This window comes from Lonchura striata, chromosome 33 (assembly GCF_046129695.1).
Source record: "Lonchura striata isolate bLonStr1 chromosome 33, bLonStr1.mat, whole genome shotgun sequence".
Classification (NCBI taxonomy): Eukaryota; Metazoa; Chordata; class Aves; order Passeriformes; family Estrildidae; genus Lonchura; species Lonchura striata.
The window spans coordinates 1839291-1866432 of NC_134635.1; the positions used below are offsets into that span (position 1 = coordinate 1839291).

At 52.5% G+C, this 27142-nt stretch overlaps 2 protein-coding genes across 3 annotated transcripts in view; one reads left to right on the forward strand and one right to left on the reverse strand.

Moving 5' to 3' along the window:
* Positions 1-241: 241 nt before the first annotated feature.
* RUSC1 (RUN and SH3 domain containing 1) lies at positions 242-6716 on the forward strand. Its single transcript, XM_077789401.1, has 9 exons — positions 242-2027; positions 2304-2408; positions 2734-2810; positions 2909-3083; positions 3172-3277; positions 3368-3414; positions 3665-4607; positions 5350-5451; positions 6116-6716. The coding sequence occupies exons 1-9, from the start codon at positions 323-325 to the stop codon at positions 6303-6305; spliced, it is 3450 nt and encodes a 1149-aa protein (XP_077645527.1). The 5' UTR covers positions 242-322; the 3' UTR covers positions 6306-6716.
* Positions 6717-11475: 4759 nt separating this feature from the next.
* ASH1L (ASH1 like histone lysine methyltransferase) overlaps positions 11476-27142 on the reverse strand; it is a 76809-nt gene continuing 61142 nt past the window's right edge. For both annotated transcript variants that reach the window (XM_021532166.2, XM_021532165.2), the window contains exons 20-28: positions 26764-27012; positions 24499-24585; positions 22687-22777; positions 17810-17948; positions 16423-16595; positions 15110-15276; positions 14162-14202; positions 13165-13466; positions 11476-12384 (exon numbers count right to left, since the gene is read on the reverse strand). In XM_021532166.2, coding sequence (XP_021387841.2) covers positions 12293-12384; positions 13165-13466; positions 14162-14202; positions 15110-15276; positions 16423-16595; positions 17810-17948; positions 22687-22777; positions 24499-24585; positions 26764-27012 — 1341 coding nt within the window. In that variant the 3' untranslated portion in view covers positions 11476-12292. The remainder of the gene's footprint in view (positions 12385-13164; positions 13467-14161; positions 14203-15109; positions 15277-16422; positions 16596-17809; positions 17949-22686; positions 22778-24498; positions 24586-26763; positions 27013-27142) is intronic.

A 27142-nucleotide genomic window follows, 5' to 3' on the forward strand; every position in this document is an offset into this window, starting at 1 on the left:
TCCGCAGCGGCTCCCAGGACCGGGGGATTCCAGCCAAGCCTTGGTCCCTGAGCACCCGTGGTGCCACCGCCCCCAGCCAGGGCAGCATCCTCCCCCGGCCCCCCCGTCTCGACGAGGCTCCAAGGGCGTTTTCTCCTTGGCGGCATCCCCGAGATGCTCCCGATGCTCCGGAGGGAATCCAGCCCCGGAGCAGCCCAGCTTGCTGGGATCATTCCCAGGCCACGCTCCATGGAGCAGCGGCTGGTTTCGGCCCCTGCCCGGCCGCAGAGCCCCAAGCCCGGCAGGAAGGTGTGGGGCAGCCCCTCCCTCAGGGCACATCCCCATGGCTAACCCCCAGACCCATTGCTGCGAGGTCACTGCCATCCCTCTTCCCCCGGCTGTGCCTCTCTCCAGGTTTGTCCCGCTGGGTTCTTCCTCGGCCAGGAGGGTGTTTGGTGCTTGCAGGGAGCTGGATGGTGTGAAGAGAGGAGCTGCTGGCCTTTCCTGGGAGCCCTGGCACTTCCAGCGAGGAGGCAGCGCCATGCTGGCTCCAAAGAAAGGCCTCCTGTGCAACCTCAACCACATCCACCTGCAGCACATCTCCCTGGGGCTGCACCTCTCCCGGCACCCCGAGCTCCAGGATGCTTCCACGGCCGGGGGAGAGCAGACCGGCTGCACCCAGTGCCCGGAGAACCGGGAGCCGGTGGATGCCAATTCCAACAATCCCTCGGTGAAATGCCGCTGCTGTGAGTCCCACGCTCCGGAGCTGGAGACGCTCGGGCTCCAGAACCAAGAGGATTTCCCCTGCCTGCACAGCGGAGACGAGGAGGAGGCGGCTTCCCCTTGTGATCCCCCTTGTGATCTGGCTTCTTCCTCCTCCTCCTCCTCCTCCTCTGTCAGTAGCTGCTCGGATTTCAGCTTGGATGAATCCCCGGTCTCGGTGTACTGCAAGGAGTTCGCCAGAGCAGAGTCCCAATCTCCTGACAAGCAGCTGAACGTCATTCCCACAGAAAACGCCTGGCATGGAGAGTCTCTGGCTGATGGAGAGAGTCTGCCTGACCAGGAGAGGACGTGCCATGGGAGAGATGCCAACCACAACTCCCCGGTGTCCCTGCGAGCCACCGCCGTGGCCAGCAAGAGCCCGGACAGCCTCTGCAGCAACAACTCGCTCGACTCCCACTGCGACGAGCTCTCTCCCAGCGCAGCAGCAGCAGCAGCACAGGACACCGCCGGCACCTGCCCTGACCTAGACCCCAACTGCAACCCCCTCCCCGAGCCCGGTGCCGCGCCCCCAGCACCGCCGCCTGTGCCGGAGCGGCGGGACCCCGGCATCCCGAGCGGCGCTCCGGAGCCGCGGCCCCGGCCCGGCGGCCTCCCCCCGCCGGTGCCCCCTCGTCCCCGGCGGCGGCTGCAGGTCCTCAACGCGCACAGAGCGGAGCAGCCGCCGGAGCCCCGGGCCGGGCCCGGTGAGCTCTGCCGAGACACGGGCGCCAAGACCATCACCTCCTTCCACGAGCTGGCCCAGAGGAGGAAGAGGAACGCGGCCGGAACGCTCGCCCAGGCCAGGGTTGACCGCAGTGACTGGCTGATCGTGTTCTCGCCTGACACGGAGCTGCCCCCCACCAGCGAGCTGCTCGCCGGCACCGCGGGCCGGGAGCCAGCCCGGCCTCCGCCCCAGCCCCAGCCGCAGCCCCGGCAGGACGGGCCGGCCGGGCCTCCCGGCTCCGGGCAGCGCGAGGTGACGACGTTCAAGGAGCTGCGGTCCCGCAGTACCGCCCGGCAGCCCAAGGGCCAGCGGGCAGAGCCGGGCCAGCGCCCCGCTGTGCCCGCGGGGACGGGCGCGGGCCCGCAGCCCGTGCCGGCACCCAGCGACCAGCTGAGGAGGAGACCCCGGCCGAGCCTGCAGCCCATCGCGGAGGGGCAGCCGAGGGATGTGGAGAAGGGGGAAAAGGGGCTGGGCACCGCCCCGCTCCGGAGGCTCGGGGGTCCCGCCGGGGACCCCGCGGTGCCGCGGGCGGCTCCGGGAGGAGACGAGACCCGCACGGGGGGTGAGTCTGGGTCCCTCCGGGGCTCTGCCGGGGGGCTGCGGGGCCGAGCGGTGGCAGCGATCCCGGGGTGCGGAGAACCGGGGCTTCCCCCGCATCGCGCGGCCCGGGACGCGGCGGGGCTGTCCCGGTGCCGCTCCGCCCCGCGCTTCCTCCGCCGCCCGGCCCGGCCCCGTGAATCCATGAGCCGCAGCGAGCCGGGCCCCGCCGCCGGCCCCGCTCCTCCGCCGGCCCCGGGCGCCGCCGCCCCGCCTGACCCCGCCGCCCCGCTCTCTGCAGCCAGCCCCGAGCCGCTCGCCGCCGGAGCCGCCGCCGGAGCCGCCGCCGGAGCCGCCCGGCCCGGCGGGGGAAGAGCGGAAGGGCCGCACGGCGAGCAAACCAAAGGTTGGGGCAAGTTCTCCTCCGCGGAGCCTCCGCGGGGAACGGGAGGGGAGGAGCGGGCAGCGGGACCCGCAGCGTGCCCCGTTCAGGCCGTTCCCCTCGGGGGGTGCGAGCGGCTCGTCCCGGGCCGGGTCGGTGTCCTGGGGCACGGACAGTGCGGGCCGGGATGGGCAGCGCTGCTGCGCCGGGCGCGCTGCCGCTGGTCCGGGAGAGCGCGGCACAAACCCGCCGAGCGTGCCCCGAGCTGCGGCCCTGGCACAGCCCCGGGCCCGCCCGGTCCTTCCTGGGCGCTGACCCTTCTCTGCTCCTCCTCTCCCGCTGTCCCCAGCGCTGCTGGTGGCCGTCAGCTCTGCTGTGGACAAGGTCATCGCCCACTTCAGCACCGCGCGGAACCTGGTGCAGAAGGTGAGAGCTGGGCTGGAAGGATTTTGGGATGCCCTCATCGCTCCCAAGGGTCGCGTGCTGCCCTGCCCTTCCCTCCCCTCTCCTTGTGCCTGCCCCAGGCCCAGCTGGGGGACAGCCGGCTCAACCCCGACGTGGGCTACCTGCTGCTGCACACCCTCTGCCCTGCGCTCTACGCCTTGGTGGAGGACGGGCTGAAGCCCTTCCAGAAGGATGTTATCACGGGCCAGAGGAAAAATTCCCCCTGGAGCGTGGTGGAAGCCTCTGTGAAAACAGGTGAGGGCGAGGCTGGGGGCATCCCCAGGTGCCCGGCGTGCTGCTGTGCCCTGGGCAGTGGCTGTCTGTGCTCTTCTGCACCCCACAGGCCCCAGCACCCGCTCCCTGCACTCCCTGTGCTGGCACGTGGCCGGGCTGGCCCCGCTCAGCAGCGCCAGGCAGAAGTTCCACGCCTTCATCCTCGGCCTTCTGAAGTGAGTGGTGTCGGCCCTGCCAGCCCCACTGCCACGGCAGGTCGGAACGGTGCCAGGGGCTCTAAGTTGGCTTCCCTTCGTCTCGTTTAGCATTAAACAGCTGGAGCTGTGGATATCTCACCTGCAGAAGAGCCCAGGTAAGGCCACGGTGGCCAGCAGCTCCCTCCCCGAGCCCCCTGTTCATACCTGCCAGGCTGATAATGCCACTCTGGGGCTGGGATGCATCCCTGCCCGGCTGGAGTTCCCGCGGTGGACCGGGGCATTGTTTTCCGTGGTGCCTCTGCAGCACAGAGGTGCTCTGAATGCTCTGACCGACGCGGGCAGCCTGGCTGGCCCTGGGCGGGGATGTGGCGAGGGCAGGGGGGCATTCTGTCCCTGTCCCCACAGGTGTGATCTCCGTGCTCTACTCACCCACGGCCTTCTTCGCCCTGAGCCAAGGCCCGCTCCCCCACCTCGCTGACGAACTTCTGCTGCTCATCCAACCCCTCTCGGTGCTGACGTTCCACCTGGACTTGCTCTTTGAGCACCACCACCTCTCCGTGGACGTCCGGCCCCTGTCCCGCCGGGCGCGGGGGGCCGCGTCTCTGGGGGGCCTGGAGGACGAGACCCCCGCCGCTGCCCTGGGCAGGGTGGGGGGCACAGGGGGCAGCACAAGGCTCCGGTCCCCAGCGTCCGTGGGTGAGCTGGTCCCAACGCCCCCCGTGGGGGCTGCCCTGCACCAAACCTTCCAGCAGGTCCTGCGCTGGGGCGACCAGCTCGGCCGCAGCTTGCTGGGGTCCGACGCCCCCTCCCCGGAGAGCCACGGGCCCGAGGGGGACACTGGGGGTGGCCTTGGCGGCTGGTGGGGCCAGCTGAGCCAGAGCTCCAGGGTTTACACCGCTCCCAGCAAGGAAAAGTCCCCCTCGGTCTGGTGGAGCAAGCTGCGGGCGGCTGCGGGGGATCCCAGCCCGGGCCAGGCTGGGCAATCCCAAATTTCCAGCAGCGAGCCCAGAGGCACGGAGCTGCAGCTCCTTCAGACCAAAGCTGTCCCCGAACGCTCCGGCCCGAGGCCCAGCAGCAGCAGCAGCAGCACGGACACCTCGGGCACCTCTTCCCCTGAAGATCTCTTCTTGCCCGCTGGAACTGGGGCGCTCACCGAGCCCGATGATCCCAGGGCAGGGAGGAACCTCCCGGCTGGTGCCCACATCCTCCCGGCAGCAGCTGGAGGGCCGGAGAGGGGCGATGCCAAGGGTCCTGCCAGGGGCGGATGGCTGGGCTGGCTCTTCGGGGCCACCAACGCCCCGGCCGGGAGCGTCCCCGCCGGCCCTGACGCCCTCGGGGCCGGGGCCAGGTGAGACCCGGCTCGGGCAGGCACGGGGGAAGGGTTTGGGGGAGCTGAGGGAGGGTTCTGTGTGCCCAGCTGTGCTGAGGGAGGGTTTTGTATGCCCAGGTGTGCTGAGGGAGGGTTTCTGTCTGCCCAGGTGCACTGAGGGATGGTTTTGTGTGCCCAGGTGCACTGAGGGAGGGTTTCTCTATACCCAGGTGTGCTGAGGGAGGGTTTCTGTCTGCCCAGGTGCACTGAGGGATGGTTTTGTGTGCCCAGCTGTGCTGAGGGAGGGTTTTGTATGCCCAGGTGTGCTGAGGGAGGGTTTTGTGTGCCCAGGTGTGCTCAGGGAGGGTTTTTGTGTGCCCAGGTGCCCTGAGGGAGGGTTTTGTGTGCCCAGGTGTGCTCAGAGAGGGTTTTGTGTGCCCAGGTGCCCTGAGGGAGGGTTTTGTGTGCCCAGGTGCACTGAGGGAGGGTTTCTCTATACCCAGGTGTGCTCAGGGAGGGTTTTGTGTGCCCAGGTGCACTGAGGGAGGGTTGCTATGCCCGTCTCACCACGGTTTTGGCCTCTTGGGAGTCCTGTCGGCTCCGTGCCCGTGGGATTAACGCACATCCCACGTGCTGCCGCCACCTCCCCGTTCATTCCCGGTTCTCGGCGGGGCTCGCTGCTGCTCGGGGCTCCTCGGCCGCTCTCGGCTCGCCAGCACAGCCCGAGGCCAGCCTCGGCAAGCGCTGCCGGGCGAGCTCGTGGCTCTTTGCTCTGTGGCAGGAGGCCGTCCCGCTGGCTCGCCCCCGGCCCGCACCTCCTGGCCGGGCTGAGGAAGGCTCTGGTGTCCCAAAGGAGCCGCGCCCCGGAGCCCCCGGCCCGCAGGTGAGCCTGGGCACGGGGGTGGGCACGGGGTGGGCACGGGCTGGGCACGGGCTGGGCACGGGCTGGGCACAGGGTGGGCACGGGGGTGGGCACGGGCTGGGCACGGGCTGGGCACGGGCTGGGCACGGGGTGGGTACGGGGTGGGCACCGGGTGGGCACGGGGTGGGCACCCGGCCCGCAGGTGAGGCTGGGCACAGGGTGGGCACGGGGTGGGCACGGGGTGGGCACCCGGCCCGCAGGTGAGGCTGGGCACGGGCTGGGCACGGGCTGGGCACGGGGTGGGCACGGGCTGGGCACGGGGTGGGCACGGGGTGGGCACCCGGCCCGCAGGTGAGCCTGGGCACGGGCTGGGCACGGGCTGGGCAGGGCTGGAGGGGATTTCTGCACCGGGGGAAAGCCGGGGCTGCTCCCCGACACGGCCCGGGGGTCGCACGGGTCTCGAAAGGGAGGCTCCCCCATCCTCCTGCGGGTTTTGGGGAGTCTGAAGCTCTGCCCGCCATCAGCTGGTTTTTTCCCCCAGATGTTTTGGGGGGAATTTTTCGCATTTTCTCGTGTGGTTTCTGGATTGAGAATCTGGGGCAAGCATGCGGCTGGTGGTGCAGGGGTGGCATTTGGGGTTCAGGGGGTGCCATGTGGGGTTCAGGGGGTGCCATGTGGGGCTCAGGGGGTGCCACTGCTGCTGCAGGGCAGTTCGGGCGCTCTGTGACCACACGGGCACCGCCGACGGGCACCTGAGCTTCCAAAAAGGAGACATCCTGGAGCTGCTCTCCACCGTGGATGAAGACTGGATCTGCTGCTGCCACGGGGACAGCACCGGCCTCGTCCCTGTGGGTTACACGTCCCTGATTTTGTGAAGGAGGCAAAAGGGACCCGAGGAAGCAGCTGAGCTCACCCGAGAGGAGACGTCCCCTGCCAGGGCTGTGCCACCTCCGGGGCTGGCAGCTCCCAGGGGACCCCGCCTTGCTCCTGTCACTGCTGCATGGCATCAGCGTCTGCCACCGTGTCCCACCGTGTGCCACCACCTGCCACCCTGTCCCCCTCCTCTCTTGGGGGCTGGGGGGCTCCTCTGCCGCTGCCCACCCGTGTGCCAGGGCCTCTCCCTGCCCCGTGCCCCCTCCGTGCCCCGTGTCCTGCGCCTGCCGCCTCCCCGCGCCCTGCCCTGCCGCGGGGGCCCGGTGCCAGCGCTCTGTAGAGAGGTGTAAGCACAGGGCTGAGCTGGTTCCGCGGGGGGAAAAGCTGGAAATAAAGGTTGTGATTCATGTCTCCGCCGGGGCAACGAGCGCTGGGGCTGGCGGTGGCCACGGGGCCGGCGTGGGCGGCTCGGGGCGGGATGAGGATGCTCCAGCAGGGTGAGAACCCCGGGCTTGGTCTGGGGTCTCGTGCAGTGGAAAAGTCTCTCCTCCAACCCGAGCTTCCAAAGAAAAACTCCGCAGCCTCTTGTTGTTTGGTCTCAGGTAGTTTATTGCTAATTATCTAAATGATTTTCTTCTTTAGCTGCTGGGGTTTGCTCACAGCTCAGGCAGAGGCACACACACACCCTGACATCCTCTCTGACCCAGACTGCTTCTTCTCTCCCCACCCAGGGCTGCTGCTATCTTTTATATGATATATTACGTATTACATGTTTATAGTTTTTCCCCAGTACCTACTACCTATGTTAAAAGGTGTTTTTCTACTCTAAACCAATCTGCGAGTGCCAACATCACCAAGAACATGGAGGCAAGGAAGAAGAAGGAGGAAGAACAGGATCAGCCCACTTTCCTCCATCTTAGAACTCCTGACCCCCATGTACAAAGTAAAAACCCTCCTGGACAGATGCTAAAACCCCCCTGTACAATACTAAAAAAATTTCCCCTCTGTTTTGTAACTACTTTTACCATACTATCTAACCTTTTGTGACTGCTTGTTCCACCTCCAAAGTTGGTAACTCATTCCATGGCTCCAACTCAAAATCCCAGCTGTTTCCAGCTGCCTGCCAGGGTCCCAAATGCTTCTGAGCAAGGCCTGGAACCTCCAAAAATGTCTGAGGGACATTTTGAGTTCCAGCACAGGAGCGGCCGGGGCTGGGGATGGGCTGGATCTCAGCATCCCGGCTGCCAGGCGGAGCAGGGAGGCTCCGGCAGAAGATGCTCGAGCTCCTCCACAGCGTGGGAGGAGCGGCTGCATCCTCCCAGATCCGGGAAAATCCCGGGAGAAGCTCCCGAGGAGCAGCCGCACTCCGCGGGAGCAACTGGCAACAGCCCAGGTCGCTGGTTAATTATTTCTGTCGCTTCAGCTAATCTTTTCACAGCCCGGAGGATGGCAGCAGGGGCTAAACGGCTCCGAGTTCTTCATGGTTTTGTCGTTGCTCCTGATTTCATCCCAGGATTTGCGTTTCCTGCTGTGAAAGAATGGTGTGGCCATAGCGGGGAGCCACAGCAGCAGCAGCCTGCGCCCCGGGGAATTTTTGGGTCTCTGCTCCCTCCCAGGGCCACGTTTCACCCTTCGGAGTTCCCCTTTGGGTGGCCGGGCTCTGCTGCTCTGCTTTCACTCTGCTCTCATTTCCACTTGTCTCCCTGGCATTTTTATTCTCAGCCGAGTGACGTTATTTCCTAACTGGAATGTTCCTTGGCTCGCCTTAAGGAGGTTGGATTGATTTTCCGCAGCTGCTTCTGGACTTGGAAAACGGGGTCATGCCAGCAGGGGAGGAAGCCAGGTGGTACTTCAATTTATTTATTTCTTTTTAAAATAAACACCTCTCCAAACCTTGGGTTTATAAAGGAGCGTAGGGGTCAAGCGTGGAATTTTCATGATCACAGAGAGCCAGACTGGGAAAGGGAAGAAGAAAAATCAGGCTGCACAGGAGGGAAGAAGAAGAAAAAGCTGTTTAATCCCTGAGGGACCCTGGTCTCTCTCTGCACTCACCTGTGCAGGTGGGACACGCCCTGGGGGTGACAGTCCCCAACCTGTGCAGGACAAGGGGGCTCCAGGACACCAAATGGGTTTAATGGCTCACACTGAACCCTCTGAGACGTGTGGCAGCTGGGGGCTCCCATCCCAGGGGAGTTCCTGGCTTGGTTTTCACCCCACTGAGTGATTCTGGATTCCCATCCTAGGGGGTGACCCTGAGTTCCCATCCCAGTGGGGTGATCCCAGGTTCCCATCCCAATGGGTGATCCTGAAATCCCATCCCAGGGGGGGTTCCTGGGATGGTTTCCACCCCACTGAGTGTTCCTGGGTTCCCATCCCAGTGGGGTAACCCCGAGTTCCCATCCCAACGGGTGATCCCGAGTTCCCATCCCAATGGATGATCCCAAAATCCCATCCCAGTGGGTATTCCCAGGTTGGTTCCCACCCCACTGAGTGACTCTGGATCCCCATCCCACGGGGATGCATTCGGGAGCTGGGACAGCCCCATCCCCACCTTGTCCCCAGCCCAGAGCTCCGAGTGCCACCTCCAGGAGTTCCTTGGACACCTCCAGGGATGGAGATCCAAACCTCCCCGGGCACTTCCAAGGCCTGAGCTCCCTTTCCAAGGGGAAATTCCTGCTGCTGTCCCCCCTGAGCTCCCCTGGCCCAGCCTGGGGCTGTTCCCTCTCCTGTCCCTGTTCCCTGGGATGATCCCAAATCCTCCCGGCTGTCCCCTCCTGGCAGGAGCTGAGCAGAGCCCCAAGGTCCCCCGGAGCCTCCTTTGCTCCAGGCTGAGCTCCTTTCCAACTCCCTCAGGAATTCTCCAGCTCCCCCAGGAATTCTCCAGCCTTTCCCAGCTCCCCCAGGAATTCCCTCAGCTCCTTCCCACTTCCTCAGGAATTCTCCAGCCCCTCCCCAGCTCCCTCAGGAATTCCTCAGGAATTCTCCCTGTATTTCATGGCTATCCCTGTGGATTTCATGGATTTCCCTGTGAATCCCACGGATTTCATGGATTTCCCTGTGGATCCCTGGATTTCAGGGATTTCCCTGTGGATCTCATGGATTTCCCTCTGGATCCCACATATTTCATGGATTTCCCTGTGGATCTCATGGATTTCATGGATTTTCCTCTGGATCCCACATATTTCATGGATATCCCTGTGGATCCCTGGATTCCCCTGTGAATCCCAGGAATTTCCCCGTGGATCCCATGGATTTCCCTGTGGATCCCATGGATTTATTTGTGGATCCCTGGATTTCCCTGTGGATCGCATTAATTTCTTTGTGGATCCCTGGGATATCCCTGTGGATCCCACAGATTTCCCAGGGAATCCTACAGATTTCATGGATTTCCCCATGGATCCCAGGGATTTCCCTGTGGATCCCTGGATTTCCCTGTGGATCCCATGGATTTCCCTGTGGATCCCAGGGATATTTCTGTGGATCTCACGGATTTCCCTCTGAATCCACCGGATTTCATGGATTTCCCCATGGATCCCAGGGATTTCCCTGTGGATCCCTGGATTTCCCCGTGGATCCCATGGATTTCCCTGTGGATCCCTGGATATCTCTGTGGATCCCAGGGATTTCCCTGTGGATTCCTGGATTTCCCCGTGGATCCCATGGATTTCCCCGTGGATCCCAGGGATTTCCCTGTGAATCCACCGGATTTCATGGATTTCCCCATGGATCCCTGGATATCTCTGTGGATCCCATGGATTTCCCCGTGGATCCCTGGATATCTCTGTGGATCCCAGGGATTTCCCTGTGGATTCCTGGATTTCCCCGTGGATCCCATGGATTTCCCCGTGGATCCCAGGGATTTCCCCATGGATCCCAGGGATTTCCCCGTGGATCCCAGGGATTTCCCCGTGGATCCCTGGATTTTCCCGGATCCCTGCCCAGACCCTCTGGCACATCCACGCTCCCAGCCAAAGAAAACCCCCCGAGCCAGCCGTAGGAAAAGATTTTCCATTTAATACTCGACTCTCAGGATTGAGACGCAGGCTTTTTATGCAATTACATCCAATGTTAAAATTGGTAATACATAATTTACAAAGATTAACATCCAAAACAATGATCTATTTAGATATGCTTTGTAAAAAGGAAATATATTAGCAGCATTTATTTTCAGCAATCACACAGCCTACACCCATGCAGACTAAGGTTCAGCTCTATTTGCAGTAACGTAGTGCTTCCTGGCTCCGGCGGCGATCCTGGGGACACACGGGTCTGCTCAGTATTATAAAATAACCAAAAAAATAAAAAAAGTCATTAATTTCTACACCAGTAAGAAAAAACAATTCTTTGCACTTACCTAACATTTGATTGTCTAAAAAACATTTTGTTTAGTCTTTCAACAAAAGAAAGATAAAATGACAGAGCTAGTGTTCTCGCTTCTGTACGCACTTTATTTTTTTATTTTTTTTAAAAACTTTTTAGTGTTTAACACCATTTGAGACAATGATTTCTGTTTGAAACTAAATGAGACAACTCGAGGGTTTGGACATGCGATATTCCTACTACACGCACGAGTATTTTATACTCAGGGTTCCTGGTACTGTACAGTGCTTCTCTACAGTAAGAAAATATTCCAAACTATTTTCTTATTTCTTTTTTTTTTTTTTAATAAAATATTTTTTTTTCTCAAAGGGTTTTTTTCCTTTCTTTTTTTTTTTTTTTTTGTGTGTGTGGTTTTTTTTTGTTTCGTTTTCTCTTTTTAAATCAACACGTAAAAGTTAATGGAATGAGTCATGTTCCACTAAGAGTAAAATAATTATAATAATAACAAGAATGTACATTAGGACGAGCTTGGTCCAATAAAAAGGAACATGGAACTACGGTATTGCTTTACATCCACGCAGCAGATATATACAACTTGGCACATTAAAAACTGGATTTCTTATAAGAACACCTAAAACAGGACTGGGTATGCGTGGGGCCCTTCGCTGTCCACCAGCACACGAGGGTAGTGTCAGCAGCCGAAAATTCCACAGCTCACGACAAACACTCGCCTGACGGAGTGAAAGGGTCCTGGCTTGGGTTGGTTTTGTTGTTTTCTTTTTGTTTTTTTTTCCTTCTTTTGTAGTTTTTTTTTTTTCCTTTTTTTTTTTTCTTTTAACGGGTTTTTTTTTGTTTTTTTTTTTTTTAATTTGCACAACACACGAGACACACGAGAAACCACAGCTTATCAAAAAAACCAACAGCGATGGTGGCGTCAGGAGCTGACTTCGCTTTTTATAAAATTTCTCCGCAGGGGAAAAAAAAAAGTGGGGAAAAAAACCCAAAACCCCTCAGGCCCCCACCCACCCCCTCCCCCCTGCACAGCAAGTGCCTCTTCCCAGCGCTCCTGCCCCGCTCCAAGGGCTTCTGGAAGCTTCTCCTTGGCACAGGCCGCAGGGACACGAGCCCAGCTGTCCCTCGGCTCCGCTGGGGACGTCGCTCTCTCTCCTTGGAACTTGTGCAAATCACAGGCCACGGCTTCGGGGCAGCTTTTCCTTCTAAGCCACTGCTGGCCTTTCCTCTCCCCTCTGGATTCCTGGATTCCCTTGCCTGGAGTGCTGAGGGTGGCTGGTACAATCCCAGGTTAGCAGTGACCGTGGGGAACATCCTCCTCAGAGTCCTTTTCCTCTATCCTCCCTATTATTATTATTTTTTTAAAAATTTTGTTTGTTTTTTTTTTTTTTCTCCTCTGAGTGGGAATATCAAGCGCAAATAAATTAAATTTGACCATCCTGGACAATAACCACGAGGTTTCCTCAGTACCTAACATCAATACAAGGCACGCCCACCAACACACACACCACGAGCGCTGCAGAGCAGGGTGGGCAGCGTGCCGGCCCGGCCCCCCAGGTGCCACTGTTTGTATTTTGTCACTTTGCTGCTGCCTCCCCTTGCCCAGGGCGCTGCCCCCAGCCCTGGCAGACCCCAGAGCTCGGCTGCCCCTCCTGGGTCACTTCCTGAAGCTGCTCTCGGGGATGCTCAGAGTGCGGCGCCGCAGCTTTCGGCCCGAGCCTTCCTCCAGCAGGTAGGTGACGTCGATGGCTGCAACAGAGCACAGGGACACCAAGGGGATTTTAGGGCATTTCGGTCATTCCAGGGTCACTGAGGCTGGAAAACACCTCCGGGATCATCGACTCCGAGCTGTGAGTGATGCCCACCCCGTCGCCCCGAGCGCTGCCTCGCGTCGCTCCTCGAACACAGAATTTCTGTTTCCTGCTTCTCTCAAGGGTGTTCCCCTCCAGGAAATCCAGAACACGCCAGGACAAGGTGATGAGTGACCAAGCCCTGAGCCACACCTCCAAAAATCCTCCCAACCCAAATGAAGCATCAGTCCATGACTTTTTGGCACTGCCAGAATTTGGAAGAGACTGGACAGAGCTCGTCCGGGCTATAATTTAAAAGCAGGGTCACACTTCACCCTGACCCCTCATCCCACTACAGCAGGTACTCAGAACCAAAGGAAAGCTCACGAAAGGTCAAAAGAGACTTTCCAAATTCCCCTCAGTCTTTCCTGGCTTGTCTGCTAAGTTTCTCCGTTGCAGATACGGAGTGAAGGGGAGGAATTAAGTTTATGGAAAGGTTTTGTGGTCATTAAAAATATTACACAAAAAAAAATTTAAAATATTATACAAAACAGTGTCATAGTTGCAAGAAATTTCACTTGGATTTAGTGGATTTCTGTTGCAAAGGAAAACTGACTTTCCTAACGGCCGCTAGCAAGAAATTCAGCCAAAAACATTCATTTTATCAACACAGCTCAGCCAGGCGACCCCAGACCTGCAGCAGACCCAGGGGCTGTGCAAGCAGAGCCTGAACTCTCACCGTTTTTCCCTGGGATTTTCTCGAGGAGGTTGAGCAGGATCTGGTTCAGCCTCTCCCTCTGGAGGTGCCGCCGCTCCTCGGGGCTGCAGAGCGGCCTCGTGTCCGAGGGGTTCTCGTCCCCCTTCTTCTCAGCCTGGCAGCTCTCGCTGGCCACGGGCTCCTTGTCGGGCTCCTCGGGGCTGGGCACCTCCCCTGGAGCCTGCTCAGGGGCCCCCAGCACCTCCTCCATCAGGGGCAGGGAATCCTCCTCTTGGGTTAAGTCTTTGATCTGCGGTTTCGAGCGATCCGATTTCCAGGATGACCTTGCCGGGGGGGGAAAAAAAAAGGGTTTGAAGAGCAGTTTTTCACCTGAAAGGATAATTTCCAGCCAGTCCAGCACTCATCCATGGGTAGGAGCTGTCTGGAGCTCAGTTTATTCCCTCAATCCCTGAACTCACACCCACCAATGCTTTATCTGCACCGCACCAAACTCAGCTTTGAAAAACAAATGGCTTTTCCTTTTCAGTTCCAAAAGATTTTACCTCCAAAAGCACTTTGGCCCAGCCCTTAGTGGGATGTTCTTGCAGATCTGGGCTCTGACTGCCCCACAGACACGGGCAGCACGTCCAGGACCTGGGTTCCTCCATCTGGGGAGGCTGGAGCCTCCTGTTTTGGGCATCTCCTCACTCAGCTGCTTTTTTTAATTTTGACTTTCAAATGGCTCCTTTCTCCTCCTGATGTACATTATTAGGGCTACCTATCCCTCCCAGATTGTTCCCTTTTACCTCTCTGAAAGTTTCAAATGGCTCCTTTCTTTTCCTGATGTACATTATTAACGCTGCCTATCCCTCCCAGCTTGTTCCCTTTTATCTCTCTTAAAGTTTAGAGAGCTTTAAATAATTTAAAACTTCTTCTTTCCATAGCAGCCAGGGGAAAGGGGCAGGAGGAGAGGGGGCACAACAGACAAACAAACAGCATTATTTCATCTCTTCTCAACAATCTGGGAGGGGAGACTCACCTGCCTCCGTTCCTCTTGTAGTTGTCTGGCACATAATGAGGCTGCAATAACAATAAAGATTATCATCGATACCAAATCAAATTCACAGTGGAAGGAAGTGCTGGTCTATCAAATATGTGAATGTGCCAATGCAAGACACTCTGGAAATGCTGGTGTACCTCAAAGGGACTTCACAGGAGGAGGCACAATCATGTAATAAGATAAATTAGAGCCAGACTTGTCTGATTCTTCACATCTTCTAAATAAATTTCAAGCCACAGACCACGGTGATAAAAATCATCTTTGCTTTCTGCACAGCACGAGTCTGGAACCTTCTCCAAAGGCACTACACAAACCTCTGCTCCAGGAGGAACAGAGCTCACTTGCAGGTGTGCAGATCTGCTGCTGTTTCTTTGAGCTCACCATCACCATCCCTTGAGCACCTCTCTGCCTCACAGCTGCAGGTTCTGTTACACCCAGTTTTCTTTCCAAGCTTGTTCTCCAGCCAGCTTTTCCCCCCAGGCTGTGCATACTCACAGAATCATGGAATGACTGAGGTTGGAAAAGCCCTCCCAGAGCACCGAGTCCCAGCTGTGCCCAATCCCCACCTTGTCCCCAGCCCAGAGCTCTGAGTGACACCTCCAGGAATTCCTGGGACACCTCCAGGGATGGGGACTCCAAATCTCCCTGGCTTTGGAGGGAGGTTTGGATGGGGACTCCAAACCCCCCTGCCAAAGCCTGACCACCCTATCCATCAGGAAATTCCTCCTGATGTCCAGCCTGACCCTCCCCTGGCACAGCTTGAGGCCTTTTCCTCTTCTCTTGCTCCCTGGGACCAGAGCCTGACCTCCACCAGAGCATCAGCTCCCTCTGCCTGACCAAGCTTCACTTATAACCAGTCAGGAGCTTTCCAGAACTCCATCCAGCCTCCTAAAAACAGGTGAGGAAGCTGAGAGCAAAGCCACTTACTGAGAAATCCCTCTTGGGTGTGAGTTTCTTGGGGAAGTGGTCGAAGGCGTAGGGCTTGGTGCACACGGGGTAGCGGTTGCGGTGGATCTTGTAGAAGAGGTGAGCTGATTTATCCAGGCGGTAATCACAGATGTAAACATCCTGCTCCTTCACTCCCTTGGGCCTCCCTGCCATCAAAACAAGGGGAAAACAGTCATGGATTGAGGAGGAAACACATGGTTCATCACTGTGGTTGGCACAGTGTCCCTGTTGGTTCTCTCCCTCAGAACCCAACAGAGTCGCTCTGAGGGGAGAACCTGCATGCTCTGATCAAACATTTCCCCAGCTTTCACACACACAACTATCAACTGACATCATTTTCTCTTCCCTCATTTCCATTCTGGCTATGAGGGTTTTCCAGGATCCATTCTGAGCCCTTTTCAAACAGGAATCCCTGTCCCAGGGCAAAGCCATCGTGCGTCCTCAGCTCTGAACCACACAAACATCCCCCGTGGCCTTTGGGCAGCAGGAACTGCTCCAGGGCATGTCCTTGCTTCCAGAACAGAGTGGATCTGTCCCAGTGCCTGGTTCAGGGTGAGGATGACACTGGTGGTGCCCAGCAGTGCTCAGGACCCTCCAGAGTCCCCTGCTCTGCCAACAGGGCCAGGACAGTTGATCCCAGGATATTCCACACCACAGAGGGTCTGATCCAGTGGGGGTGACTGGCATTCCCCAATTTGTGCTGGACAGTGGCTGCACTGGGCATCACTTGTGCTTCCTGGGGTTTATTCACAGAATCATGGAGTGGTTTGGGCTGGGAGGGACCTTAAATCTCATCCTGTTCCACGCCCTGCCATGGTCAGGGACACCTTCCACTATCCCAGGTTGCTTGGACACTTCCAGGGATCCAGGGGCAGCCACAGCTTCTCTGAGCAACCTCTGCTGGGGCCTCCCCACCCTCACATAAGAATTTCCTCTCTGTGTCCAACCCAAATTGCCTCTTTTTCAGGTTGAAGCCATTCCTTCTTGTCCTGTCACTCCAGTTCACGATTAAGAGCCTCTCTCCACCTTCCTTCAAGCCCCTTCAGATATTAGACACCTCTCTTTCTGTAACCTCCCTTTCTATTACTACTACTGCTATCATTATTATTACCACTACAATATTTTAATGTATTTCAACCATTAAACTGTTTTTACCCCTACCCCTGGGTTTTAACTTTTTCCAGTTCCCTCTCCATCACAGGGGGAGTGCTGAGCTTTCAGCAGGGGTTAAACCACCACAGCCCAGTGCCCAAATGCTTCCTTAAACACAAAGGAATGTGTTTAATTCCCACCTTTGCAGTAGGTGTAGAGGTCTAGCACACAGCACGTCCCCACCACGGCCTCCAAGGGGATGATTTCGTACAAGGGCACCCGGAAGAGTTCGTTGTGGTAGAACTTGCGAGATGGGGAATGATGCGTTTCGTGGGGACGGAAATAGTGGTGGCCAAAGGCAAAGCGCTCCTCCCTGGGGGTGCAAAGGGGACAGAAACACCAATCAGCCCGTGACACAACTCACTCACTGTCCCCTGCTTCATTCTGAGCTCCCTCTCCTCCCTGGGGGTGCAAAGGGGACAGAAACACCAATCAGCCCATGACACAACTCACTCACTGTCCCCTGCTTCATGTTGAGTTCCCTCTCCTCCCTGGGGGTGCAAAGGGGACAGAAACACCAATCAGCCCATGACACAACTCACTCACTGCCCCCTGCTTCGTTCTGAATTCCCTCTTTTGCACCTGGCTGTGAAGAACAGCAGAGTCACACGAGTGTTCCATGTTCTGCCTGCAGCAAGGGCAAACCCTCCCAGCATCATTTTGGTGGCCACAGCAGAGCTGTCACTGCACCCACACTGAGGAAATCCATCCATTTCTATCCCTAACCCTTTGCTTAAACCTCCAACCTCACGTGTTTCCACTGTGCAGCTGCGGAGCACAGCTGGAATTCCCCAACCTCTGCACCTGGCACTCTGCTCATTCCTGCATCTATAAGGTGAGGCTTCCACAAAATCCCCGAATTCCACAGAAATTCCACAACTGCTTTGACAGGCAGGCCAGGGGGATGGCTCAGACTCAAAGGCTGTGTGGCACGTTGTCAGAATCCGTGGTATTGATGATTCCCAGATTGTAAAAGTCTCTGTCTTTCAGCCCCATTGCCAAAGAAGTCATAATTCATCTGTGCTGGTTCCAAGGTTGTTTATTCTTGCTTATCTCTAACATGTTCTGCTGCCCTGCCCAGCTCTGTCCTGCAGGGCAGCGTGTGGGGCTCTGCCCTCAGTGGGATGTGACAAACATTAAATACCAGAAACTCCCTGGGCTGGATTTACAAGAACGTGCCAATATCTGTCACCTACGTTGGACAGTGTGTCCCCAGCCTGAACCAACAGAAAAATGCCAACACCACAGTGAGACAGGGAGGGCATGAAGAAGGAGAAAAAGGACAAGGCACACACAATTTCCTCCAGCTTGTCCCCTTTGGATCCCTCATCTAGAACCCTAAAATTTTACTTTTGCACCCGTGCCGCACTTAATTATTGCTTATATCAAACACTCAGAGCTGGCAATTCATCCTGTAAATTGAAAACTCTTTTCCATGGACAGAGATCACAGCCAGTGTCTCTGGGGGCTCTGTCCAGGGGGTCCCAGGGCAGCCAGAGGGAAGCCCTGGGTTCCCCCAGCACATACTTGTCGTTTTTCCAGAGTTTCTCGATGCGGAAGATGTCGAGCTTGTCGCGGTTGATGTGGGACAGCAGGCGGTACGACTGTCGCACCGGGTGCCCGTCAGGGGTCCTGCGGCTGTCCCGCATCAGGTACACGCAGTCACCTGTCCAGGGCACAAAGGACACACCTGTGAAGAGCCTGCCTTCAGCCCAGCACGCCCAGAAGCAGAGGAAATAATCCTTAAAATGAACACAACACGGGTACCTAATGCTGGGTTGTATAGGAACGACATGAAGCTGATAGTAAAAAGGGGGATTTAGGGTTAAAAGGAAAATTAAGCTTAGTAGGCCCTGAAAAAAAAAAAAAAATACCCTAGGTACATGAAAAGCCCTTGTACCTTGCTAGAAATGCAGCTGTGTAGCCAGTACATGATAAATGATATAACTGTTAGACGTGATGATTGGTTAGTAATTAAATATAATTACTGTTTTGTGGGACTCAGATTCAGTCAAAGAAAGAAACTGAGAGTTTCTAGCCTGGGAAAGAGCTGGAAAGAATGTAAATAATTCTTGATCTCTCTTGTTTTTCACATTGTTTATAGTGAAGTTCTATCACTGTGCCTCAAGCACTCTGCACCAATGCTGTGGGTGGTTTTCACTTCAGGACCAACGGAGTTGGTCCTTAGGAAGCTCTGTTTAAAAGAGCAGTGTATTTTGAATAAATTAGAGTTTTACTCTCAGCAGCCTTCTGAGTCTCTCATTCCCGTCCTGCCTCGACAGCAACACTGTTTAATTGTAAGAATAATCATCAGAAACTGTGGTCAGGGGCCTAAGAAAGATCACGAGAAACTCATGTCAATGTATACAATAGAACAATATCAGTTTAATAATTAATACGTAAGTTATATAAGGATAGAATATAAAATATGTTCAGCTCGAAAGCCATGTCTGAGTCAGATTTGGGTCTGTACCTGATTCCCAGAGCTCTTCATCAATAAAAGCACCTGCAGATAATCATATCCCGTGATTATGTGTGCTCCTGAAAGCTAACAAACCCACTGCAGAAGCTGCCACGAGCACTAAAATGTTTTTCACAGCAGCTTTACAGCAAAACTATCCATAACTTTCCACGCCCAGTCTGAAAACACCAATCTGTAAGGAATCAAAGCCATGACAAACCACAGGATATGTAAACGTCAGTCATGATTAGGAAAAAGTGTAGGAATTAGTGATGGCTGCAATAAATCTTTGAGAGAGAAGATACTTAGAGAGAAGTTTACTATTAAGGAAATAAATCTTGTCCTGAGAAGCCCCAAGCCTTTGGTTATTGCAATGAGATGTAGAGCTCAGAAAAGATAAAGAGAATGCAAAAAGGACTAACAAACTGGCACTGCTGGCAATCAAAAGGTTTTTCTCAAGGGTGACCCCTAGGTTTAAATTTATTCATTTTGTCCCATAATTCACCCCTTAATTTCTCTGCTCTGACCTGTGAAATCCCAGAATGATTTGGGTTGGAAAGGATCCTAAAGACCATCCAGACCCACCCCCCTGCCTTGTGCAGGGATCTTTCCCTGGACCAAGCTGCTCAGAGCTCCATCCCACCTGGCCTTCAGCACTTCCAAGGCTGCGAAGAGACTCCACTTCTTCTGTTATTTACCTAAAAATGACCAAAACCTGGGAGGTCCCAGGTTATAAAACCTGCCCTGGGTAGGAGCAGAGGTCACACAGGAACAGACAAGCCAAGGAAAAGCCTCCCCGTGCTGTCCCTGCCTTTCTGCTGTTTATGGACTTTCAGAGCCAAAGGCTAGAGCTTTGGGGATTAATCCTTCTTCCAAGTATTTGCCTAATCTTTTTTGGAATCATTTATACTCTGACCTCTCCACCCTTCTGTAACAAGGCTTGCCACAGCCTAGTTATGCTTTTGTAAAAAACATCTTTACAGCCCAGAGTTTCACTGTTGCCAGCTGATTTCTGTTTGCTCCCTAATTTCTGCACGGTTGCACCTTCCTGAGCGTTTCACAGACTTTCATCATCCACCCTCCAAATCAGCTGGGCAGACTCTGTCCACAGAAAAGTTGATCCAGGTCGGATGACCTTTGTTTTTACAGGTAGTGAGATCCCCAGTGCAGTGGGATGTCAGAGCAGCACAGGGCAGACAGGCAGCACAGGAGGTCACAGAAAGGCACAATCGTTCTGCTGTTTTGTGCATAACAATTCCTGATACTCCCTTTGCCTTTTTTGACTCAGGCAGAACATTTTTCTCATGTTCCCATTAAATTGCAATGACTCCTGGTGTTTTTTTTCTCCATTTTTCCCCCTGTTTTTGTGTATGTGTAGCTATGGCTGTTTTCCTTCCATGGATATTGGTGTTATTAATTAGCATATTTGGGGAAAAGATGCCAGGGAACCACTGAGAACAACGTGTCCATCAACACCCCAGTTTTGCTATAACCAGATTCAGGATTAAAGTGAAGCACAATTCTATTTTCATTCATATAATCTCATTTATCAATCTTGTCTAAATTTAAAAGATACTCTGAAGGACTCCTCATAAGCAGAAATTTCTCCCATATATCCAACTTAAACTTCACATGGTCCCACCTCTCTGGGTCCCTCTGGATCCTTCTGTTCCCTCCAGCATTTTGACCACACAATTTGGTGTCTTCTTCCCACCTGAGCTAAAACTGGGACAACACCACCTTCCCTTCACAACTTTAGGGAGAACTTTTAAATAAATTGGGGAGCTGGGTCCCTCAAAAGACTCTTAGAAAACAAAGAACATACTGAGAGGAGCTACTGGCCCCAAGCAGAATGTAATTAAACATAATGTAATGTAATGATGTAAAATAATAAACAATAAAATCATGCAAAATGTAATGTAAATAATTTTAAACCATCTTTTTTCAACTCTTCTTCCCCACCTCTCCCGTGAGAAGAAAGCAAGCCCAGCATTATTGTGCCTGCCTGAAAAAGGAGCATTCAGAAGGAGATGTAGACAGATGCCCTCTTGTTCTAAAGATCAAGAAACTTGATTTCAATTCCAATTTATACAGGTGTTCTACCTCAAAGATGAAGTTGCCAAGGAAAAAACACAGCAGCTGTTGCTGGTGCACCAGGGGATGATGATTTGTTACAATTTCTGGATATGTGGGTTTTCCAGGATCCATTCTCACCCCTGTTTATCAATTCCTATCCAAGATAAAACTCTATGTTCACTCCAAGGGATGGATCAGATCTGTTTTATTTGCATCATCTCCTGGGTTTAGGAATTAAGGAATTCCTGCAGAGGAAGCTTGTCTGTGATGTAAAACTCAACAATTCCAGCAGAATTGCCACGGAATTAAGAAACAAGTTCTGCAACTAGCCCTGAGATCCCTCTGAATGAGAGGGATTTGGTCACAGCAGAGTGTGACCACTCACAAAGCTGAATTTCAGTCTTTTTCCCCCAAAACATCAGCTCTTAACCTTGGAACTCAGGGTGCAGCTTCTCAATGCACTTCCAGGCTCTGTGGCAGCATCCACCTCTTCCCAGTCCACAACTCCCAGGAAAAGGCAAACCCACACACAGCCTCAAGGGCTGCAGGCCACGTTTTTGCCTCGGAATGTGGAATTATGAGGCCTTGTAGACACCAGAGGGAGTAAAAAAAGCTTTTCCTCTCACTGTCCAAGCTGCCTGATACACCCACAGCACAGTAAAGGTCCTGCCTGAGGACTCTGGCTGGAAAAATCAACAAGGTCATGGATTTCTCCTTTCCCTGCTGGAGCTGCATGTTCTGTTCCAGCACCTTGGGGTGGAATTTGCTTCATCTGCTCCCTGTGCCTGCAGAGGCATTTGGTGCCCAACAGCTGCAGTTTGGTCTCCTTAGTCCCCTGCCAAAAATGTCCCACAGAGGGAGATTTCTCTCTTTAAAGGGCATTTCTCCAATTAAGGTCACCAAGATCAGATCAGATTTTACACAAGTAAAATTTAACGCACCGTGACAGAAATTATGTTAATGCTCTGAACACCTGGAAGATGCCACAAGTCCCAGATAAAACATCACCCATTTCAACACAAAATGTAAAATCAAGTTCTGACACAGCCCTTGAAGTGAGTTACTCTCCAGCAAAAAAAAAACCAAAAAACCATGAGACACTCAAAGGCTGAACTCTGGAAAGAGCAGACAATGCAGAACAACACCCAGCAAGGAGAGCTAAATGCAAATTCCAGAATCTTGCAGATGGGATAATGAACATGCTGGGTTTTGACCTTTTTTAATTCCCCATTTTCCTGAAGACTCTCCTATTCCCCTCTAGCAAACTTATCAGCTGGTTTCACTCATTCAAGAGCAGTTTCCTCATAATGCTAAAGGGTTCTTTCTAGCCTTGTGTGTATCTGTGGCATGAAATAAAAAAAAGCAATAATCTGTGAGCTGAATTGGGCAGCTGCTTGGAGAGATTCAGGAATTCAGAGCACAGTCCAGAAGAGATAAGCTTTAGGGAACACACAAGCAATGTGCTGGATGTTTTAATGACCATTCTGCACTAAAATACTGGAGATCTAACAGCTTTCTTGGCCTTTACTTCTAAATGTTAACTACCAGCAGTTGGCTCAGCGTCATCCTCCCCTGGCCAGCACAGCCCTGGCTGTGCTAATTAACGTTTCTTCATCAACAGCCTGTGAGAACTCTGACTGTGTATCACTCCCAGCACTGCAGAGAGAGCAACTTGCACTTGTGAAAAATGAAAGTATTTTGGACAGGGTGATGCCACAAGTAGCAGCTTGCAGTTGTGAAAAATGAAAGTATTTTGGACAGGGTGATGCCACAAGTGGCAGCGTGCACTTGTGAAAAATGGAAATATTTTGGCCAGGGTGATGCCAGAGATCCCTGCACACTGAAGGGACCCAGGGGCAGCACGTACCTTGGCGGAGCAGCAGATCATCCCTCAAGAGGCAGATGTAATAAACACAGCCAGGCTGGGCATAGTGAGGCCGAGGGATCATAGGAACCTCCTGCAGGGAGAAAAATAAAAAGGGAATGCTCAGCTGCCCACCAGTGTCAGAATTTGTGGTGTTGATGATTCCCAGATTGTAAAAGTCTCTGTCTTTCTGCCCCGTTGCCAAAGAAGAATTCATAATTGGTCTGTGCTGGTTTCCAGGTTGTTTATTTTTGTTTATCTCTAACATGTTCTGCTGCCCTGCCCAGCTCTGTCCTGCAGGGCAGCGTGTGGGGCTCTGCCCTCAGTGGGATGTGACAAACATTAAATACCAGAAACTCCCTGGGCTGCATTTACAAGAACGTGCCAATATCTGTCACCTACGTTGGACAGTGTGTCCCCAGCCTGAACCAACAGAAAATGCCAACACCACAGTGAGACATGGAGGGCATGAAGGAGGAGAAAAAGGACAAGGCACACCCAATTTCCTCCAGCTTGTCCCCTTTGGACCCCTCATCTAGAACCCTAAAATTTTACTTTTGCACCCATGCCACACTAATTATTGCTTCTATCAAACACTCAGAGCTGGTAATTCATCCTGTGAGACTGAAAACTCTTTTCCATGGACAGAGATCACAGCCAGTGTCTCTGGGGCTCTGTCCAGGGGGTTCTGACCCTGCCAGGGTCCCAGACCTTTCCACACACCAGGATTGGCCCAAAATTGGGCTGCCAGCTGCAGTTGGTGTTGTGTTCATTCAAGGGATGGGATTCAGATTGCACTAAGAACGTGCAATCCTTTGGGCTCCTCACCTGCTGGAATGAAAACCCCCCTGAGCTCCTCAGAGAGGGAAATGAATGCAGGGGTTGAATTTCTTCAGAGAAATTAAGATTTATTAAGCCACACAGATATCAACTAGAGGTGTAGGTTTAAGTTTTAAGTCAGTAGAAGTGTAAGTTATAGTTTTAGGTAAGTTTAAGCTTTAGGTTTTAAGTAAGTAGAAATATCTTTTAAGTGTCTTAAGAAACTGTGCTAGCTAGCAAAAGCCCTAAGGCCTAGTTTAAAATTCAGTAACTTAGTCTCAGATATAACAGAAACATATTATTTAGATAATATTTGTTTGAGAGGTTGTGAGATTTGTAAGATAGGAAGTAGTTGGTTATAGATTTTTTGTTATAAGGTATTATATAACTTTCTGAGCCAATAGGCTGTTATAGAGTTTATTTTGCTTTTTTGATGTATCGCTTTTATTTCTTTTTATTGTAATGTAGATATTTTTGTCTAATAAGGTTTTATTACATGTATACACATATGTTTTTATTACAATATCTAAATTATTCATTTATTTTATACAATTACATTATTAAATTACTGTGCTATCAAAAGTTTTATAATCTTGTTTAATATGATATTATATATAATCTATAATCTATAATATAATATATTTTCTCTTACTTACTTAAAGTATATTCTTACTTTTAACTATAGAAGCATAAGTTAATGGTTTTTTTTAGTTCAATGTTTGTTTATTTTGCTTTTACATCGATTTAGGCTTCTTCTAAGGCTACAAATCAAACCCTCTTGAGTCCGTGAGGATTTCTATCTTTCCAATTCCCACACCACCCTATAAAAATACATAAAGAAAAACAGAAAAAAACAGAGAAAAACTGACCCCTTGTGGAGCTGAACCTAAATCAATCTTCACCAAACCTAAAAGATACAAATTCTAAATAAAAATATAAAAAAACCCCTAGGGAGCCGCTGTAGTTTTGTGGGAGCAATAGGAAGTTTTGTTTTACCCTGTTCACAGCTCGAGGTTCACACTGCTCACACAGGTAGTGTTCAACATCCGAGTTCACACCCATGCAGTCACAGTGCTGCCACACCTGGAAAAACAGATAAAAACAGATAAAAACAGATAAAACAGATAAAACTCCCAGTCACAGAGCCCTGGCACAGCTTATAGCTGCAAACTGCATTTTCTCAACAAATATTAAAGAAAGCAAGAAACTTCACACAGGAAATTTAAGATTTTTATGTGAACTACTTCACACCACGTCAGCAGACAGACAAGATCTCCATGCAACAGTAAAAGTCCAAAATTTTAAAATTAATTTCTCTCTCCCGAGAGAGCTGAGGCAGTTTCAGCTCGCCTGCACAATGCAATTTGCATTTTCTCTGTGAAAAGAGAATCTCTCCTCTTGTGGAGAGGAAGTTAAAGGCCTGAGGAGTTAATTAATGCTGCCATTAATTAACTGCTGGTGAAAAGCTCCACTTGCTGTGGAGGAGAAGAGAGAGGAGAAACCTTTGGGCTCCTCCTCACCTGCTGGAATGCAAGCCCCTCCGAGTTCTTCAGAGAGGGAAATGAATGCAGGGGTTGAATTTCTTCAGAGAAATTAAGATTTATTAAGCCACACAGATATCAACTAGAGGTGTAGGTTTAAGTTTTAAGTCAGTAGAAGTGTAAGTTATAGTTTTAGATAAGTTTAAGCTTTAGGTTTTAAGTAAGTAGAAATGTGTTTTAAGTGGCTTAAGAAACTGTGCTAGCTAGTAAAAGCCCTAAGGCCTAGTTTAAAGTTCAGTAACTTAGTCCTAGACACAACAGAAACAGAACCTTGCCACTAGAATAGACAGAATTATTCATGTAAAACAAATAAAATTGCTCATGTAAATAGAACTATTCACATAGATAAATTATGCAGATGGGAAATATGCAAGTAAGTTTAAGCATCTTGCATTGCATTTGATCATATCTTGGAATATTTAGGGGTGGAGAAAATGTGATGAATGCCATCAGCCAATTTTCCCCCAGGTTTTTAGTTAACCAGCAGAGTGTCTACATGCAGAGCTTGATTCTTTCACTCACCAGCTGGGAGAAAATCTATTCAAGCAAACAAAACCTCCCCCAGGCACACGAATGGCTGCACGTCCTACCAGGTTACAGCTACAAACCTTCCAGTAAGTTTGTAGGAAACTTCCTGAGACATGTAGGAAATGTTGAGATAATGACCTGCTTTGTTTAAGAAATCCATGGCACTGTATTTATTATGTTTGCTTTATATCAGCTTGAATAGTGGCAGTTTTTTATCAGTTTTTCTTTGCCATCATCTTTTCCAAATGACTTGGATTTGCATGATAGTACAGAATACACAGATAGGAAACAGATAGTACATTTGTGTAAGTAGATAATAGATTTTTAGGTAAGAACTGATGCTACTTTTGTACATTAGAATCAAAACCAGATTGGTTTAGAAAGAATGTTTTAGAATCAAGAAGAAGAGGAAGAGAGGAGGAGAAGGAGGAGGAAGACGAGGAAGAGAAGGAGAGGAGGAAGAAGAAGAAAGTGAAGAAGAAGGTGAAGAAGAGAAGGTGAAGAAGAAACAGAAGAAGAAACACAGAAGAAGAAGACAACAGAAGAAGGAAAGAAGAAGAAAGAAGAAGAAAGAAGAAGAAAGAAGAAGAAAGAAGAAGAAAGAAGAAAGAAGAAAGAAGAAGAAAGAAGAAGGTTGTGGTCCCTGCAGAAGAAAGAAGGAAGAAGAAAGAAGGAAGAAGGAAGGAAGAAAGAAGGAAGAAGGAAGAAGAAAGAAGGAAGAAGAAAGAAGAAAGAAGAAAGAAGAAGAAAGAAGAAAGAAGAAAGAAGAAAGAAGAAAGAAGAAGAAAGAAGAAAGAAGAAAGAAGAAGAAAGAAGAAAGAAGAAAGAAGAAAGAAAGAAGAAAGAAGAAAGAAGAAAGAAGAAAGAAGAAAGAAGAAAGAAGAAAGAAGGAAGAAGAAAGAAGAAGAAAGAAGAAAGGTTGTGGTCCCTGATGCTGCTTGGAACCTCACACTCCACACCAGGGAACAATTGCTGCTGCTGCAGTTCCTGCACAAAACCTGGGACAATATACAACAAAGCAGCCTTGCAACTGCTGCTCCAGCCTGGGACTCTGTGCCAGAAAGCTTCTGCGTGGACTTTAACACCTCTTTGCCTTCGAGATCGATATATTCACGCAATAAACAACCTCACAGCAACCCACAACCGCTGGTGTCTCTGGCAACCCGAGCCCCACTAACACCTGCACACCCACCATGCACTTTTCGCACTGGATCATCAGCCCCTCGTCCTTGTAGAGGCCGCAGATGCAGCGGATGACGTCCTCGTCCTTCTCGTGCCCGTTGTCCTTGTCACACACCGAGGTCTCGCTGCTGTCGGCCTCGCTCGCCGTCTCCCCCACGATCTCGTCGATCTGGGCCGAGGCCTCGTGCCGCGCGTTGTAGTAGGCCTTGCGCAGCCGGCACACGTCCCGCCCCGTCGGGGACTTCCTGCCGTAGTATTTCTGCAAAAAGCACAAAAAACCCCCCAAAAAAGCTTTATTTCCAAGTGCCATCCTGTTTAGATCCTGCCTGTGCACACCTGGGCAGGAGTGGGCCTTGCACAGCCGGCACACGTCCCGCCCCGTCGGGGAC

Coding starts and splice junctions, on each gene's coding strand:
- RUSC1 (XM_077789401.1), top strand. CDS start 323: ATGGCTAACCCCCAGACCCATTGCTGCGAGGTCACTGCCATCCCTCTT. Junction 3,084..3,171: donor GGAAGCCTCTGTGAAAACAG/GTGAGGGCGAGG, acceptor TGCACCCCACAG/GCCCCAGCACCCGCTCCCTG. Junction 3,415..3,664: donor TCACCTGCAGAAGAGCCCAG/GTAAGGCCACGG, acceptor CTGTCCCCACAG/GTGTGATCTCCGTGCTCTAC.